The sequence below is a fragment of the Helianthus annuus genome, chromosome 14, assembly GCF_002127325.2.
Source record: "Helianthus annuus cultivar XRQ/B chromosome 14, HanXRQr2.0-SUNRISE, whole genome shotgun sequence".
Lineage (NCBI taxonomy): Eukaryota > Viridiplantae > Streptophyta > Magnoliopsida > Asterales > Asteraceae > Helianthus > Helianthus annuus.
The window spans coordinates 25,879,757-25,897,754 of record NC_035446.2 but is presented as its reverse complement, the minus strand read 5'-3'; the positions used below and the strand labels follow the sequence as shown (position 1 = coordinate 25,897,754).

The 17,998-nt window shown below is 34.9% G+C and overlaps 2 protein-coding genes across 2 annotated transcripts; one reads left to right on the top strand and one right to left on the bottom strand.

Annotated features, from left to right (window-relative positions):
* Positions 1-254: 254 nt before the first annotated feature.
* On the top strand, positions 255-6,122 carry LOC110908251 (protein IQ-DOMAIN 32). The gene is made up of 6 exons (XM_022153166.2): positions 255-532; positions 1,368-1,700; positions 2,822-3,004; positions 3,103-3,183; positions 4,179-5,337; positions 5,887-6,122. The coding sequence occupies exons 1-6, from the start codon at positions 437-439 to the stop codon at positions 5,904-5,906; spliced, it is 1,872 nt and encodes a 623-aa protein (XP_022008858.1). The 5' UTR covers positions 255-436; the 3' UTR covers positions 5,907-6,122.
* Positions 6,123-15,040: 8,918 nt separating this feature from the next.
* On the bottom strand, positions 15,041-16,849 carry LOC110908252 (putative UPF0481 protein At3g02645). The gene has a single exon (XM_022153167.2). It carries the CDS (start codon positions 16,832-16,834, stop codon positions 15,203-15,205), a length of 1,632 nt encoding a protein of 543 aa, XP_022008859.1. The 5' UTR covers positions 16,835-16,849; the 3' UTR covers positions 15,041-15,202.
* Positions 16,850-17,998: the final 1,149 nt, after the last annotated feature.

Here is a 17,998-nt window from a genome sequence, read left to right as displayed (position 1 = left end):
CCAATCCCAACAGGATTTTATCCCAATAAGCCTTCATGTGGTAGATTTTTGATAAAACTAAAGATAATAGGCTTTAACAACCCAGACACGTAAGGTCATTTTTTTGTCATTGGATTACCTCGGATAACCAAGCTATTCATCATCATCATCCAACTTTGGTAACTTTTGAATTTTTAAATAATAAATAATTTTCTGTTAAAACCAAACTACCAACATACATGTGCGGAATTGAAACACAATTATTAGCTCGATATAATAATCATGTTCACGTCCCGGTTTCACTACCTGCCAACTCTCTCACTCACACTCTTCCCTCCAACTAACTGCAAGTTCCATCATTGGCCAAACAATGTTAAACTGTAAAATCTGTACAAATAACCGATTAAGCACAATTCAAATTGTTTGATTCTCGATTGAGCTATATACAGGTTGGATCATGGGAAGATCTAGCGGATATTGCTTCAGAATCATTGCTTGTGGCAGCAACAGCTCTGAATCCGTCGATAGAGACGATCTGAATGCTTCTGCTGAGGTATTTGTTTGTAATTTATGTGATATCTCGATCTCTGGTTGTTGTAAGGTTGAAATTCAGTGTGTTTTTTGTTGTTGGAGTGGTGAGGGCTTGAGATTGAGATCATGATTTGTGTATGCTTGTTGATTTTTATTGAAATAAAGGTATAGATTTGCCGCATTTTGTGATTAGGGTTGAATTGTTGATGTTATATACATGAAGAGTTTTGTTATTATAATTGTGTAATCTTGTGTTTTAACTTTATTTGCTTATTAATTTATTAGTAATATTATTAATATTATTAATTAATTATCACAATACTGACTAAAGATGAGTAATGAGCTTCCATGTATAAAGAAAGTATAAACATTGATTATATGTGGCATTTATTACTAAAAAGCGAAACTAGGTAGTCAAAAGCTCAAGGCACAATGGGTGAGCATGTCGCTTAAAAAGCGCAGGCCCGAGACAAGCAAAGCAGGGGTGTAGCAAATCCCAAACCCGATCCGGAAGCATTGCCATTATCTTACTAAGAAAAGTGGGGCCGCCTGGGGATTTAGGGATGCGCTATCCTTGGTTTTCAGAAGTAGGGAATTCCCTGTCCGCATCCCAATCTCCGATCAACTGAACATTCCCCCATCAATGCAGAATATCAGAAAACTTATAATAACGGAGTCTGTGAATATAATCTAAAACAGGATAATCAACCAAGGCCTAATCTTGAACTATCTTTATTTAGCTAATAATATATGATATACCTTTCTTTTCAAAAGAAGTTAAAGCCATAAGTTTACAGATTTAGATATAAGTGTGTGTGTGTCTTCTAACTTAGTGAGCTTATGTTAAACCAATTCAGAACAACGGTTCCGATAAAAGAGGATGGAGCTTCCGCAAACGATCAGCGGGACATCAAGTACTAACAAGTACTGTCATAACCGAAATACCTTCCGAGAATAAGAACTCAGAACCTGTTGTTATCAACTATGAACCACCTGTCATTTCTGTACCTGAGAAAACTACTGCAAATCTATGTACAGAGGAATTGCCTTGCGTGTCAACATCAACTACCAAGGACAATACGGTGTCTAGTTTGGTCACTGAAGTTGCTGATAAGGATGAAAGTAAATTCGATTCCAGTCTTGATGAATCATCCGTCATTGTCATCCAGTCTGCTGTTAGGAAATACTTGGTATGTTTTTACTTCTATAGCAGTTTCAACGCGTTTACTTATAAATGTGTAGGCGGTGTTTTATTCATATAGGTCAAACATTGCCTAAAGTCGATACTAATGCATACAGGCCTGGAGGTGACAAATCGGTTTTTTCTTTTTTACAAACCAAACCGTTTTTTTGAGTGGTAAACAAACCGGTATTTTTTCAAGGAAAAATTACAAGTTTTGTCCTTTATCTTTATACCACTTTTCAGGCGGTGTCCTTTTTAATAAATGTTGACAGGCGGTGTCCTTTACTAGGTATTTTGTTGCAAGTTTAGTCCTTTACACCCAACCCAGTTAAAAAACCCTGTTAATTGTTGGGTGTAAAGGACTAAACTTGCAACAAAATACATAGGTAAAGGACTAAACTTGCAAACAAAATACCTAGTAAAGGACACCGCATGTCAAAAATTAACAAGGGTTTTTAACTGGGTTGGGTGTAAAGGACTAAACTTGCAACAAAATACCTAGTAAAGGACACCGCATGTCAACAATTAACAGGGTTTTTTAACTGGGTTGGGTGTAAAGGACTAAACTTGCAAACAAAATACCTAGTAAAGGACACCGCATGTCAACAATTAACAGGGTTTTTTAACTGGGTTGGGTGTAAAGGACTAAACTTGCAACAAAATACCTAGTAAAGGACACCGCCTGTCAACATTTGTGAAAAAGGACACCGCCTGAAAAGTGGTATAAAGATAAAGGACAAAACTTGTAATTTTTCCTTTTTTCAAACTGGTTTAGATTCAAAAACCGATTTTTTTTTCCTGAAACCGGTTTTTTGTACATGTCTTACAGCCTCCTAAATCTTTGTATATAAATATTAGATTATTATTTTAATAATATTTCTGTAATCATAGTTTATGCATAAAATGATTTATAAAAAAAAACATAAAATTGGCCAAAAAGTGTTTGTGGGTCTAGTCTACCTGACCTGTAGTGAAAATGTAATTTTTTAACTTTTAACCCAAAGCTGTTACTTAACCCGCCTGATCACCACCTTGCGGCTTCTACTTCCAATATATTTTACTAGCTAATAAGCCCTAAGCCCCTAATTCAGATAATATCTGTTAATTACGGTTGCATGTATTGTTTAGGCTCAGAGAGAACTGATAAAGTATAGGAAAATTGTGATATTACAAGCTGCTGTACGAGGGCATTTGGTTCGTTGTCGTGCTGCTGGAACGCTGCGTTGCATTCAATCTATTGTTAAGATGCAAGCTCTTGTTCGTGCCCGCCAACGTAGCATGCCTCTTGAAAAAACGTCTACACGTAAAATGGTATAATTTGATGTATGTATATAGTAAAACAAATTGTTCCATCTACTATTTTTGCTTCAACCATTAACTGTTATATGCCGTTTATTTGTTTCTTTCAGGGGAAACAAGATTCTAAAACCTTACCACATCCAACATATACTACAATTGAGAAGTTACTCAGTAACCGATTCACTATCCAGGTAATAATATTTTTTTTCTTATTTATCATTTGGATCTGTTTAACCTTCCATATGGGTTAATCGGGCGGGTTCAGTAACTGGTCAAGTAGGGTTTATCTCAATTTTCTGTTCACTCCATGTAAGGTTGGGCTGACCCACAAGAACTTGTTTGTCCTCTTTCTTTACTAATTAATGTGCTAGATATGTTTACAAAATCGATATTGTAAAAAATAATATATATATATATATATATATATATATATAGAGAGAGAGAGAGAGAGAGAGAGAGGTAACGTACAATAGGGCTTATCGTACGATACGTACGCGATAATCCCAGTCGTACGATCTGGTGCGAATTCAATCTTCCACATGCGATTTTGTCCATCTACACACCCCATGCCATTTTTCACATTACCCTATGTTAGCCATTTTTTCACATGCGATTTCATTTGCATGGGATTTCAAACATGCGATTTCATTGAATTTTCTGGCCATGCGATTTCATTTGCCTTTTTTTAACATGCGAAGATTGAATTCGCACCAGATCGAACGGCTGGGATGATCGCGTACGTATCGAACGATAAGCCCTATTGTACGTTACACTTTTTCTATATATATATATATTTGTTTTGACAAAACAATTTATAAGGTTTTATGCTTTTTGAATCCATTGACCCTTCAGGTAGGGTTCATGTCAAAATTTTCAATTTTTTGTGCATTCCAAGTCGAGTAGCGCCGACCCACAAGCACTTTCTTGTCTCTTGTTTTTATATGAATAATTGATGTGTTAATTACGTCTAAAGAATCTTTATAATAAAAATAATAATCTATTGTTTTAACATAACAATTTAGAAGGTTTTACGCATTTTCAATACACTTTCACAACTTTCGACTTATTTGACCCATTATCGTTTTACCTGATTTAAGATGTCATCCGAAAATCAACACATATTGTATCATACCTTTTTGTATCTTACTTCAGTGATCAAAAATTAACATTCTAGTTTCATTAAAAGCTATTGGAATCCACACCAAGAACCAAACAAATTAGTATAAAATATGATCCATCGAAAGACGATCCCGCTTGGAAATGGCTGGAAAGGTGGACATCGGTGTCTTCTCCCCAACTTATGGACCCACATGCATCAAATACTGGGCCTGAACTCGGGCCCGAGAAGCCCGTAGTGGACGTTGAACAGCCCAAACGTCCTTCCAAGCGGGCTGCCACTGAACAAGCAGATTCAGAGGAAAGAAAGTCTGTGTTTGGATCAAGAAAGCCGAGTAATTCAGCATTCATTGCGGCCCATTCAAGATTCGAGGAGTTGACTTCTACGAACAAGTCATTGACTTCCATCAATTCTTTAAATCAAGAACACATGGTGGATTCTCCTGCGGATAAAAATGTTTCTGTTGAATCTGTGGGACCACCAGTTTACAAAAGCATAAAATTGGGTCATAGTCGAAACGGTGGGTCAGAATGTGGAACTGAGCTTTCCGTCACATCCATGCTTGACTCACCAGATCCATCAGAGATTGGAAACACTGAATGCAACAAAGAAGTGAAAGTCGTAGGCACTGAGTTGACTCGCTCCATTTCGAATCTATCAGAAAACTTTGATTGCAACACGTCTAATGAACACATTGAGCTGGAACTTGAAACCGGCCGTCAAATGTACAAGTCATCATCAATGCATAAAGAAGTCGAGTCCCCAGAAACATCAATAAAAGGTCATGTAACCGCCTCTGAACACGTAGTAACACCATCTAGCCAGATATCAGATAACAAAAGGAGTAAAAAGGTACGGATTCAAAAACCGAAACCATGGTCAAATACTAAAAGGTCAACTGTAAGAAATAGTTTGGACCATTTACCTAAAGAGGCTAAACCCACGAACCGGAGGGATTCTCTAGGGTCACAAAGTTCTGAACAACCAGTTGATCAGGAACCTCGAGATAGTTGCAGTAGTAATTCTATACCAAGTTACATGCAAATTACTGAATCCGCAAAAGCAAAAGCTCTGGCGAATAACTCACCAAGTTCAAGTCCAGATGTGCAAAGTAAAGAAGCTTATTTGAAAAAGAGACACTCGTTGCCCGGTTCGGTTAGCGGCAGGCATGGCTCACCACGGCTCAAGCGGACCCCACAACAGACCACCAAGGGAAAAAGTAATCCAGGTATTGTTATATTTAGTGACTAAATTGCATAAAAAATTATTAAAGTAAACGAGTCGAGCTGCTCGTGAGCCACTGGAGATTGGCTCACTAAAAGCTTGAATTAAGGCAAACTTTAAGGGGCCCGTAATTATATGGATTTAATTAATCTTATTATGTAATATTTAATAAAGTCCAACATTTATTACATAATAGAAGTAATTATACATATAATTATCCTAAAATTAACTAAATACTATATATTATGTTTAAAATATAAAGTTTTAATTCATGATATATTTAAAAATAATTATGTATGTATATATGTAAAATAGTTCGACCTCACGTTTGAGAAATTTCTCACTAGCCGAGCTTGAGCTAACATATATAGAGCTCGAACCGTTTACACTCCTAATTGCCTTAATAAAGAAACCTGAAAGTTTCAAATATTTCATCCAATATCTTCACATGGCGCCACATGGGCAAACTTACCGCCACTTCATCATCCATGTCATCATTTTTGACATTTTTTTGGCATTTCTGGCATCTGACTGGTTTATGTGGTTGTTGCAGAGAGGAAATGGCAGAGGTAATGTAAAGCAAAGGCGAGGTGATTCTAATCCCTGCATTTTTTCCTCTGTCGCGTTACTGCTTTTGTCCGCGGTTAGTTGTGCCGAAATTCCTTTTTTGATGATCTGCTTGTATGTTTGTAAACTAAAGTTGTGTGCCATTTTTTATTTTGCTATTTTTTGGGTATATTTATGAATATATTTAATTTAAAATAAAGATCTTTAGACAATTTTAAAGTATTCTGTTCTCTGTGATTTCTTGTTGGAGGTTACAGTTTTAACTTATTTACTTATAAAATGTGTGTTAAAACAAGTTGAATTGTCATTTATAGTGTTTTCTAAGAGCAAACTACCTTGCAAATCAGTTTTTTTTTTTAATTTATTTAATACTGTAATGTAATATATAGAAATTAATATAAGTGTTGTGGGTTGACCCAAATAGATGACTAACCCATTTGGACTTGTTCTAAGTTTCATAAGAGTAACTAAAATGGTAGACTCAAATTAACTAATTTAGCAAACAAAGATTTCCCAAACCAACCATAAAAAACCGGTTCCGGGTTTTTTTCGGGTATTAATTGTGTACGGGTATTGAGCTCAAAATGTATACCCTATCCATACCCTACGCGTAGGGTTGGGTTCGGTTACAAGTATAAAATCCCCGGTTACTAAAATAACCAGTTCCAGGTTCTTAAACTAAGCTTTAACTAGTTTTGGTCCTCCCATAGTCCCACCATTCTCTAGATCCATGTACATTTAATCTATGTGTCGGTGGTGATACTCAGGGGCGGACTTATGAACAAGTAGCTTGGTAGCCTATCCAGTATTGTGAAGATCATGAGTGATTAACATCTCCCTGAATTCTATTGATAATTACTCTAAAATAGAAGAATATCACGTCAATTTAATGTTCCAATTGGTTTAGTTCTTCTCAAGTCCTTTTGACCACTCAATTAGTTATCAATATGAGTTGGTTTGTCTTCTAAATCAACGATTAAGTCAATTCGGTGTAACCTTGCTATGATACCAATTGTTGGATCTGAGAGTTGGTGAATTGTGTGTGTTTTTGATAAAACCGTTTATATTAACAAAGTAATCAAACAAACAGTTATAACAAATCATCATAGACACTACTTGATTTGGAAATGATTTTCAATGATTCATATATTATTCATATGTCAAATTACGATCAGATGTACAATAGTACCCCCTTTCACCAGGTGAATTCTCTCTCTAAGTTCTTTTATTTTTTAGCTCTTAGAGTTACATTTTTATGTTACATTACAGACTGGACTTTTATAGAGGAGAGAACTACCGGTGATATCAACATGAAGGTGACCCTAAATAACCCAATAAATGTGTAACTTACACCAGTTTTGCAAAACTGCTGGACAATTAGGAAATAAACAACTAAAACAAAAACTGTTGTAAAATACAAGTAAACAACGTGAATTCCAAAACTACTGGTAGAATCCAACACTTTTGGAATCCAGTTTTTTGGTCTTTCTTTGACTTGTTGACTTGGTCATCTGGTCTTCAGTCTTCACTTTGTTGACTTTGACTATTTACTAGTTGAACCACCACTTTTCATTCGCACTTGTACTTGTTGTCTTGTATCTCTAGGGCAACAGTTCTTTGTTCCAATAGTTTAGGTGGTTGTTTGGATAATCTTTCAAGAGAGGAAACTTCTGGACATTAAATTGTAATCTAACTTATTCCATCAGGTGGAGATGGTTTTCCCTGGGTTTAGCTTTTATCATCATCAAATCTTAAATATCAATTCCCTCGTTAATTTAAAACGACCATAACTTTTTCATATAATATTTTAAGAATATAATTACTAAATATTTTTTGTGGCATATTTTATAATATATATTTTTTACAAATATAATGAGTTTTCATGTTTTTAGAGTTATTTACACAGATAGTTCTTATGGTTTAATGAAAATAACACATTTGAGTACTAAGAGAAAAAATATCTAAGGGTGTTTTAGTAATTTTACACTTATTTAAAAGAAAAATGAACGGGAGTTAGCCTTAATACTCAAATATGTTACAAATACAAAAAAAAGGTTAGTACTGAAAGGTGTTAATTTCAACAAACAACAAAGACTATCTGTGTAATTAACTCATAATATAATTATGTTGACATCCGTAACCTACACAAAGAGAGGTGTGAAAAAAAACCGGAACCACCAGTACCCGGTAGAAAATGTCTGGAACCGGATTTTTTTAGAACCGGGTATTTAGGAACTGACCCTACCAGCAGGGTATGCATAGAGTATACATTTGGACCTTAATACCCGTAACTAGAACATCATGCGCTTCATACCTGATTTATTCCCAAAACCGGAACCAGTTCTATACTCGAACCCAGGTATTAAAATACCCGATACCGGGTATTAATCACTTACTACCGTGGCTTGTGTATTTTTTTTTTCGAGATCTGCATGTTTTCAACATAGAGCTTTTAGAACCTCAAATATGGGTTTTTTCTTTTTTTGTTTTGTTTTGTTTTTTTTTTTTTTTTTTGCTTTTTAATGTATTTCTTCACCCATAGACTTGGTATAAATAGTTGAAAAAGATCAAAACGCAAAAAATGCTCTAAAATCATTTGAAAATGGCTTCTAAAAGTGTTACCTCTTTCATTGGAATGGGTTCTACCCCTAGACCAGTTTTATCAAATAGCATATTATAATACTTGATTCCTGAAGAACCAGATACACAGGGTATAATTTTTTGGCTAAGACCTAAAACCAAAACCATACCCAGTTATTGCAATACCTGATTTTTCTCTACGGTTCAACAGCCGAAACTGGGCATAAAAAATACGGGTTTGTGAACCTCTATACACAAACATGATTCTCTTTTTAATTCTCAGCCCATTCATAATTATACATGGACCAATGACTTAACTAGTTTAATACCCGTCCGTTGGACGGCTGACGCTAACAACGTAACAAACAAAGATAATGTATATATTGAGTGTGTTCGGGAACACTTCTCCTTTTCTTCTTTACCATATCCTTTTTTGAAAAGGTTGCAACCATCAAATTTTTCCTTTTCTTCTTTTCAAACCACTAAAACTCATTCTCAAAATACATTATCCAAACACTACAAAAATGACCTATTAACTTTTAAGAAGTAAAAAACTTAAAAGGGGCTCAAAATAAGCAATCCCAAACACCTACATTAAGTGGACACAAGTCTAAACAACATTCTAAACAAAAGCACCATTCTTAATTTACAAAAGGAAAACGAACGTGAACAGTGTACAACCACACAACAATATAAAATAAAGGAATCCAAACTATTAGCCGTTGGCCGGCAACGGTCCCAACTTAAAAAATAACCAGTGGTGGTCCCAGCTTTTCACATATTGTAAACTAATGGATCTTTAATAATACAACCTTAATTTCTTTTTATCCCCTTATCTTTTTCGGTTTAGTAAAAATCCATTGATTTACAATATATGAAAAGGTGGGACAACCACTGGTTATTTTTGAAGTTAGGACCATTGCTGGCCAACTGCTAATAGTTAGGATTATTAAAATCCATTATTCCTAAAATAAAAGTGACAGAGTGACAAATATACAACCAAACATCACCACACCATTTTAACTTCAAATATCAAGAAGTTAACATGAATCACAAAGAACGAAACCAACCATTTAGTAAAAAGAAAGTAATGTATAAAGAAGAAACAACGTACTCACTACCTCTTTGTCCCTTTGGTGTGTTCGTCTCTTTGGTTCACACAACCCTAAAATTGCAATCCTGGATAGTATTCTGAAAGAAATTCACTTGGCTCCAAACTCATTGCTGGCGAGAACGATGGTTTCAGTTTTGAGGGTACTGGCGAGAGGCAAGAACGAATGGCTGAAGGGGGAAATGAATTCACTATGTTTGAGTACAAAATTAACATGATAATTCTCATCATAATCCAACATAGACACATACATAAATTCAAACAGAAATCATCAAAACTTGAGAGAGCATCAAAAAATCAAAGCCCTACAAGAAAGAATCAAAGACCAGCAAGAATATACCTTGGTGGCAGCATTGGCAACTGGCAGGTGTGATCTTAGTCCAAGTAGTCATTCCCTGAAAGCAAAAGTAGCTTTCTGAACCATTTAGGGCACGACCATAATTCACATTCAGAATCTTCACTGCACAGTAAGGTCATAAAGTGTTGATATACTACACGTGTGGGCAGATAGTTATACTCAAAGGATATCAGTCATACAATACAAATAACATTTTAGTACAAAAGCATGCATCTATACAACATAACACAGTACACATAGAAATTAATAAGTTTACAAAGCAAACAAATAAAAAATAATTACAGAACATATTATATACCAATTGTACTGCAATCTATTATTAACAAAAAAACACTTAATCATAAATTTAAAAACACTACACAAACATAAAGAAGTTAGTTACTATGAAAAAAAAACAAATTACCCTTTTGAGTGTGAATTCATACCTTGCCTAATCAGGTTAGGCTTGGGGGCTAAATAAATAGGGATTTAGCGAAACACTTATTATCAAAATATTTTAATAAACGTAAACAAAATCGACCCATTCATAAGTAAATGATTTGAAAAATCCTCGACTGATTTCCAGTTACATAAAAAGAGGTTTCTTGCATGGTTCTTGAATAAGTTCAAAACAATAAGAGTTAGGAGGACAATAAGAAACATATGATGAGAGAAAATTCATACATCAGAACCTTCGATTCTTAATGAAAGAAGAAGCACTGGAAATATAAGAAGTTTCAACATGTTGTCTATATTAACGTCCCAACATCTCTGGAATCCAACAGTTACAACATCATTACAAATAGTATAGATTGTCTTCTATATTTCATCCACAACAAAGAGTTTATTAGAGGTTGATTCTAGCATTGGCTCCTATGTTATCACCAAATATAATGCTCAGATAAATGAAAGTAAGATATGATCCCAAGATGCGCAATGGGCCTAAGCCTGGTCCTTTTAAGACCGGCCAAGTCAAAAAGTGGCAACCAGTCCAAATATTTTTATAAATTAGCTTGGTTAGGCCAATTTCTAGGACCGGTACCAACAACCCGATTCCTTAAGCGCGACATGAGTAAAACGTTTCTTTCGTAAATATATATGTGGACTTATGTTTTCGGATGCTATATATGTTCTTTTTTATGAGTTAAAACTACTTTTACACATAATGTGAACTCAGAATATATACTTTATTTTATAAGTTAAAACTACTTTTGCACATGGTGTAAACTTAGATTTGCATATATTTACGCTTTGTAATCCTTGGTAAAATTAAACTGTCAACAATGAATTTCAGAATTCATAATATTTTGATATAACTTAAAACAATTTTGTAGTCATATATAGAAATATAGGAAGAAAAACTGAACAACTTATATGAAATAGTTATTAAGTTTTAAATAAATGAAATGACAAAGGGATAGGGCCTGTAAGATCTGCTGTGTGTAGATCAACCCCTTTATCCATCGAAAAGAGTATATATTCTAAGTTTAGAACATCATAATGTGAAGAAAAGACTTCCACATCATCAGACAAAAGGGTGGGTGGTGGACTTGTATATGCACCATTTTAAGTTAGCATAGATTGGTATACCTTCAACAAACCCATTTATAAAAAGATTGATAAACAAAAGCCAAATCATCAGGATTTGAATTAGCTAGTTACATGTGGACACGAAATACAAGAAAATGTACAGTCCTTGAAAAACAACAAAGCGTGGAAGCCAGTCACCAATTTCTAAATCATTAGGAGGTGGTGGTTCTCCAGGTAGTGCGATCCATCTCTATCTAGCGGATTAGACAACTTTCTAAAGTAAAAAAAACATAGTAAGATATGTACAATCAACATCATATGATCATATGATCTTGCAATAGATGCTTTCAACAAAGATCAGAAAAGAGAGTGCATAGGGATTATAATATTAAACATTAAAACTAAACTACCTAGTGCTAACATATACTTATATATGATGTTTCCAATTGAGCTAATGTGCTGAATATATTATAGTTAGAGAAAAGATCCTTTAAACTTCAAGTACCTGGTTAGCCATCAATACCTCTGCATTGAAGGAAACAAAATAATTAAAGAAGAGAACAAAATCAAGATTTAAGGATAAAAAATAAAGTGGAGTACAAATATCAGTAATAGAATGTTCTAAAATAGGGGTGTGAATTTCTGACACGACCCGAATCAAACACAAAATTCGCGGGTTTGGGTTTAGTCTAAACGGGTTCGGGTCAATTTCAGGTTGAACCCGCCAACCCGTTTAGCTAAACGGGTCAGGTTCGGATCAACCCGGTTGGTTTGACGGGTTGACCCATTTAACCCATTTCTATAATATTATATTTTTTACAATATGTTTTATGTTATAAATTAAATTTGGTGTGTATTGTATGCTATACTTATAACTTAACAATAGAAATTGACATAAGATTTTATGATTTTAATGTAATTTTATTATCTAATTTGTGTTTTTTTAGTAGATGTAAATTTCAATATATTAATTTTTTGAAAAAAAAATAAAAAATAAAAAAATTCGGGTTGAACGGGTCGGGTTCGGGTCAGCCTGCGAATATTCAGGTCAGGGTCGGGTTCATATGTATGAAACGATTTTCGGGTTCGGGTTCCTCTAAAATTTTCGGGTTCGGGTTGGGTTGAACCCGTCAACCCGTGAACACGGCCCGTTTAGCACCCATATTCTAAAATAAAGACCCACATACCTTTTTTGTACCATACACTCTATAAAGATAAGCATATATCACGGTTAACCACAAGCCAGAAGTCTGCGACAATATTAAAAGGAACAAAGGTTATTACAAAATAACAATGTTCATGCAGAAAGCCCCCAATCTACTCTGTAAAATCAGTAGGTCCTTGTCTTCTATGCAACTATATATTGCGTTTCAAGAATCTATGTGGCAATTATCTGTCCACCACAAGGCAACTTCCATTGCTTGTGTTTGCTTAACAGCCTTAAAATCCTCAAAGAGGACATTAGTAGTAGAGATATTTGGGAGTGGGGTATTTGTAACAACTTTTCCGTTTGATTTAGCATATGGTTAGAAAATTTACAAAGAAAAGCAATCCTAGGGTTACCATGCTGTACTTTATTAAGGCAATCGGAGCAATCTCGAACAATATTCCTTGTTATATGTGTCAGCTTCATCCGCACCTACACTAGTTTCAGTTGACCCGACAACCAAAATTAAAAAAAATTTAAACAGATTTTCGGTTAAAAAATCAAAATTCAATGATACCTTCAATCAAATACGAAACCAATCCGAGAAAAACTAAAAGAAAGAGCATAATAGCTATGATACTTTCAAATATGAACAAAAGCCGACCTGTGATCGGGAGGCTCAACGACGAGGATTGCAGGGATTTCTTTTATTCTTCAAGAATAATTCAATTGAAAAATAGGAATTTTGTATGTGGCTTGTACATTATATAACAATACTGAATTGATACCACTACCCAAGTTTGTAGGAGGATTAAGTTGAATTGTGGAGATCATGGGTAGGAAAAGGTGGAAGTAACCACCAGCTAAGAAAACTGTAAATAACCGCCATAAGAGCGGTTATTTTTGGGAGTTTAAACGGCTGAGATCAGCATGATCCAACGGTGGATATTGACTTGGATGGTGGTTAGACTTAATGGGTTCCATATATATATATATATATATATATATATATATATATATATATATATATATATATATATATATATATATATATATAATTTATTGGAGTAAACTGCCATTTTGGTCCCTGTGATTTGAGCACTTTTGCCATTTTAGTCCAAATCTAAAACTTTTTAAATCTGGGTTTCTGTGGTTTCACTTTTATTGTCATTTTAGTCCAAAATTCAAAAACTCCTATTTTTGACTGTTGCAACCTGTCTATTTTGTCTTTTTATACAGGGGTATATTTGTCCAACTGATTTTCATTTAACTCTATTCTTAATTTAAAAACTAAACTAAATACATTTATTTCATTTAAATACCCTTATATATATTCATTTCCCAATTTAGATAGATCATCTTCAACCCTCAAATAAAAGATCATCTTCAACCCTCAAATAAAACCCTAACCCACAAGATTGAAGCACATCATCTTCCCCCAAATAAAACCCTAACCCACAGGATGGGCAATCACCTTGATCCGGCGCCGGTCGTCGGATTTCTTCTCATTCTCCGGCAACATAATGAAGCTTTCTTCTGCCGCCGTCGCCGCCTCTGTCCTCGCCGCCTCTACGGCGGCGCTCTCCTCCTCTCATCCTTCTTCATCCGTTCAGGTACATCAGTTTTTCCCCAAATTCTACAATTTTAGGAAGATAACTGTAATTAACTAATTATTGTTGTGGTTTTAGGAACTGAGAGGGGTGAAGGGTTGAAGTTTATCGAGACATTGGTGATGGCTCACAGGTGACCGGAAGTTATTATTTATTTGCTTGATTTTCAAGCCAAAGTTGCAATCTTTTTGTTACTTTGTTTCAATGTTATTATTTGGTGATGTCCAAGCCAAAGCACATCATCTTTTTGTTATTATTTATTTGGTGACGGCTCACAGGTGACCGGAAGTTATTTGGTGACGGCTCACAGGGGTTGAAGATGATCTATTTAAACAGGGAAATAAATATTAACAAGGGTATTTAAATGAAGTAAATGTATTTAATTTAGTTTTTAAATTAAGAATAGAGTTAAATAAAAATAAGTTGGACAAAAATAACCTTGCATAAAAAGACAAAATAGGCAGGTTGCAACAGTAAAAAAAATGAGTTTTTGGATTTTAGACTAAAATGGCAATAAAAATGAAATTACAGGGACCCAGATTTAAAAAATTTGAGATTTGAACTAAAATGACAAAAGTGCCCAAACCATCTAATTGATTGCAACACCTTTGTTTTCAATTCTTTATCATCACAATTATTTGAGTTTAAATCATTTAAGGTTTAGTATACATAAAGCGCGAAGTTAGAACTTCAATCATTAACATTAATTTAACTCTTTTTAGCTCGTGTTCTTTTAAAATTAATCTTTAAAACTAAAAAAATGAACCAGAAACGTGTAGAAATTAATAAAAACAACGTTAAAGCTATTAGAAAGTGTAGAAAATATTTATTGAAAAATATGTGTAATTTAGCGTATGAGAAGGATTTTAATAATCACAATTCAATAAACATTTGTTCATAAATGAAAGATAAAAATAAAAATAAGCATAACAAGAAACAAATTGGGAGCCTGTGGTTCCTAAAAAGATTATAGATGCTGCAATCAGGCTAGCTAGAAGCGTAGGACAACACGACACTTTTATTGTTGTCGCAGCCATAAACATCACAATAAGCTTGGTACGTTAGCATGAACACTGTCACAATGCTAACCATGAACGCTACAATCTTCCATGTAGCTCCCACAAAACCGCCTATAGTTGTTAATACCACCAGCAACCAATTCGCTAGTTTCTTCACGGGTAAATATGCCTTGATCCTTGGCTTCCTTTCATAAACATTATTAACTTGGTCTATCATTTCTTGCAAGTCTGATTTCTTTTTGGTTTTCAAGCTCATTATAGAACTACTTACCCCAATGAACAATTTGGCAACTTCATCCTCACCCAAGTCACCTTTGATAATGTTGTCTTTTTTAAGAAGCTTTACATCTTCTACATTCACAATAAGCCCACACATCAAACCCATGTATTCATTAAGCGGAAAGCGATTTGAGTTGGGCATTAAAGTTTCATAAGCAACCAAATTTCTCAATATAACCTCTGAATCATTATTCAAAGTAATGCGTGGCAGGTAAATGTTATTGTCATCCATGTATACATTTTCTACACCTCCATCTTTCGGAAGATCGTGAAACTCGAATCCTGCTATACCTTGAAGTTTGGAAGCTGAATGGATGGTAATCTTATGTTTCGAAAAGTTTTGTAGGCTTGTGACAGTTTGTTCATATAATTGAGCAATTTCTTTCTCGGGCACTTTCTTCAGAAAATTTGAAACATGGCTGATGGAGTTTGTTATGTCACTCAGACTTAGAGGAGGTATATAATCTGACATGACTGAAGGCTTAGTACTAGAAACCGGAATATGTATGTTCTTTAAAGGGTCGTTGTTTATGATGGAATCATACATATAATGGAGTAGATGTTCTACATGATTAGGAGCGTTTGACGGTGAACATAGTTCAAGTGGTGAATGGATCTCACTAAATGATCTAAATATGGAAGGTGAAAAAGTTAAATTTGAATGTGATGGTAGATCTAACGAAAAAGTAGTCGAAGAAGCGGTGATCAGTTGATCGTCTTCTTCTGAGCGCAAGGATGGAAACACGGAAGGTGAAAAATTAGTACCTGATGATGTATTCAAAGCCTCATGGATTTCCTTCAACACCATAAAAGGAATCTGGTTCTCCACCATCATTATGTCTTGTGCCAATAATCTTTGTGTTGGATTAACTTTGACTTGTTTATTGTCATAGGTTTCGAATAGATTAAGCAAGAAGAGACCATCGATGGCGGAAACCCAAGCCAACGAAACGTTATCATCTTGTAGGAACATTTCGTAGCAAGCACGAATGACAGGAACAAGGTTTTCGACTTTGTCAAGGACATCGAGTCTAAAATCCTTGATTTTGTGATATTGTAGGACCTTTTGTAGCACAACAAGTTTTTTTTGTTCCATTTTGGTATAGGGTCCAGGCTGAAAATGATGGTATGGACCAAAGCCTATCTGCTGTGGTTTATAGGCTTCTGGTTTTATTTTGGTTATGTTTTCTGGTATTTTGAAGATGGAAACAGGAGGGATTTCGACCTTGATTTCGAGCTGATGTTTCACGATTTCACTAATTTCACCAACCCATTTTTGCTCTCTAGGGTCTGCAATCAATGATGGATCTACAGAGGCCATATAATGATGATGTGGTTATAATTTGGTGGTGCTTAAGAAACTATAACTGTGTTTATATACTGATAAAGAGTGGACTTTGGTGCAACTTGGAACTAAAAAAAGTTATAAATTTCATAAAGCGTGGACTTTGGTGCAACTTGGAACTAAAAAAAGTTATAAATTCATGTTTTTTTTTTTTTTTTGAAAAATAAACTTCATTGTAACACACCTCCGACCCAAATAGGTAAAAGACCAAACAAACAAGAGCACCCCCGACAACGGCCAAAGGGCAATAAATTACAACATGTACAAAGGATATTTACACCAATCCACCAAATTAATATAATTACAGGAAGATCTATTCTTAACCCAAGTATAACCCCTAGATTTTATCTCTCCTATGATGTCAAGTGGACTGCATTTATTCTGATTAAAAATCAAATCGTTCCTTCCTTTCCATAAGCACCAACAAGCTATAATTACAAGCCCATAAATGATCTTCTCCGCCTTCTTACTGTTGAAAATATTTCAATAAACAGTAAAATATTTCAATAAACAGTAAATTAATATTAACTTTATTAATTACCGAGTTATCAGCCAAACCAGTTTGTTCCAACTTGAGCAAACTGATTAAAGAAAGATAGAAGGAGACTGTCCCGTTATCGGACGAATTTAAAGAACACGCAAAATTAAAACCAACCTGGCGATTGAGAACGAAGATCCTTGAACAAAAATCCTTGAACTGCACGGATGACTGCTGTCCTTAAAGGATTTTACGCGCTCGTATTGTTGTGAGCTGCAGCGTAAACTCCCAGGATTTAATGCAGAACTAATCTGGTATTCCAACAGTAATGGAAACCAGAAAACGCAGAAGCTGGAGAGGAAACTGGAGCACACATGTGGGAGGAGGCTGCGAAATTGTAAGTGAATGAATGGGTATCAGGAGGCTTTTATTTATAGGTTGTGATCATACCAGAGAATGAGAAAAACGGGGATTGAGATAACCATTCAGAACCAATTCGGTTGCTAGATATATCCCATACGAATTCGAATTACTAGAGATAATGGGATAACCCCCACTGTTTCGAATTCACCTCTATCTCCTTATCTCATTCGGTCCACAGATCTGACCCACCTGAACTGGACCTTAGCTAAAAATAAAAGCTCCTCGCGACGATGCGTACG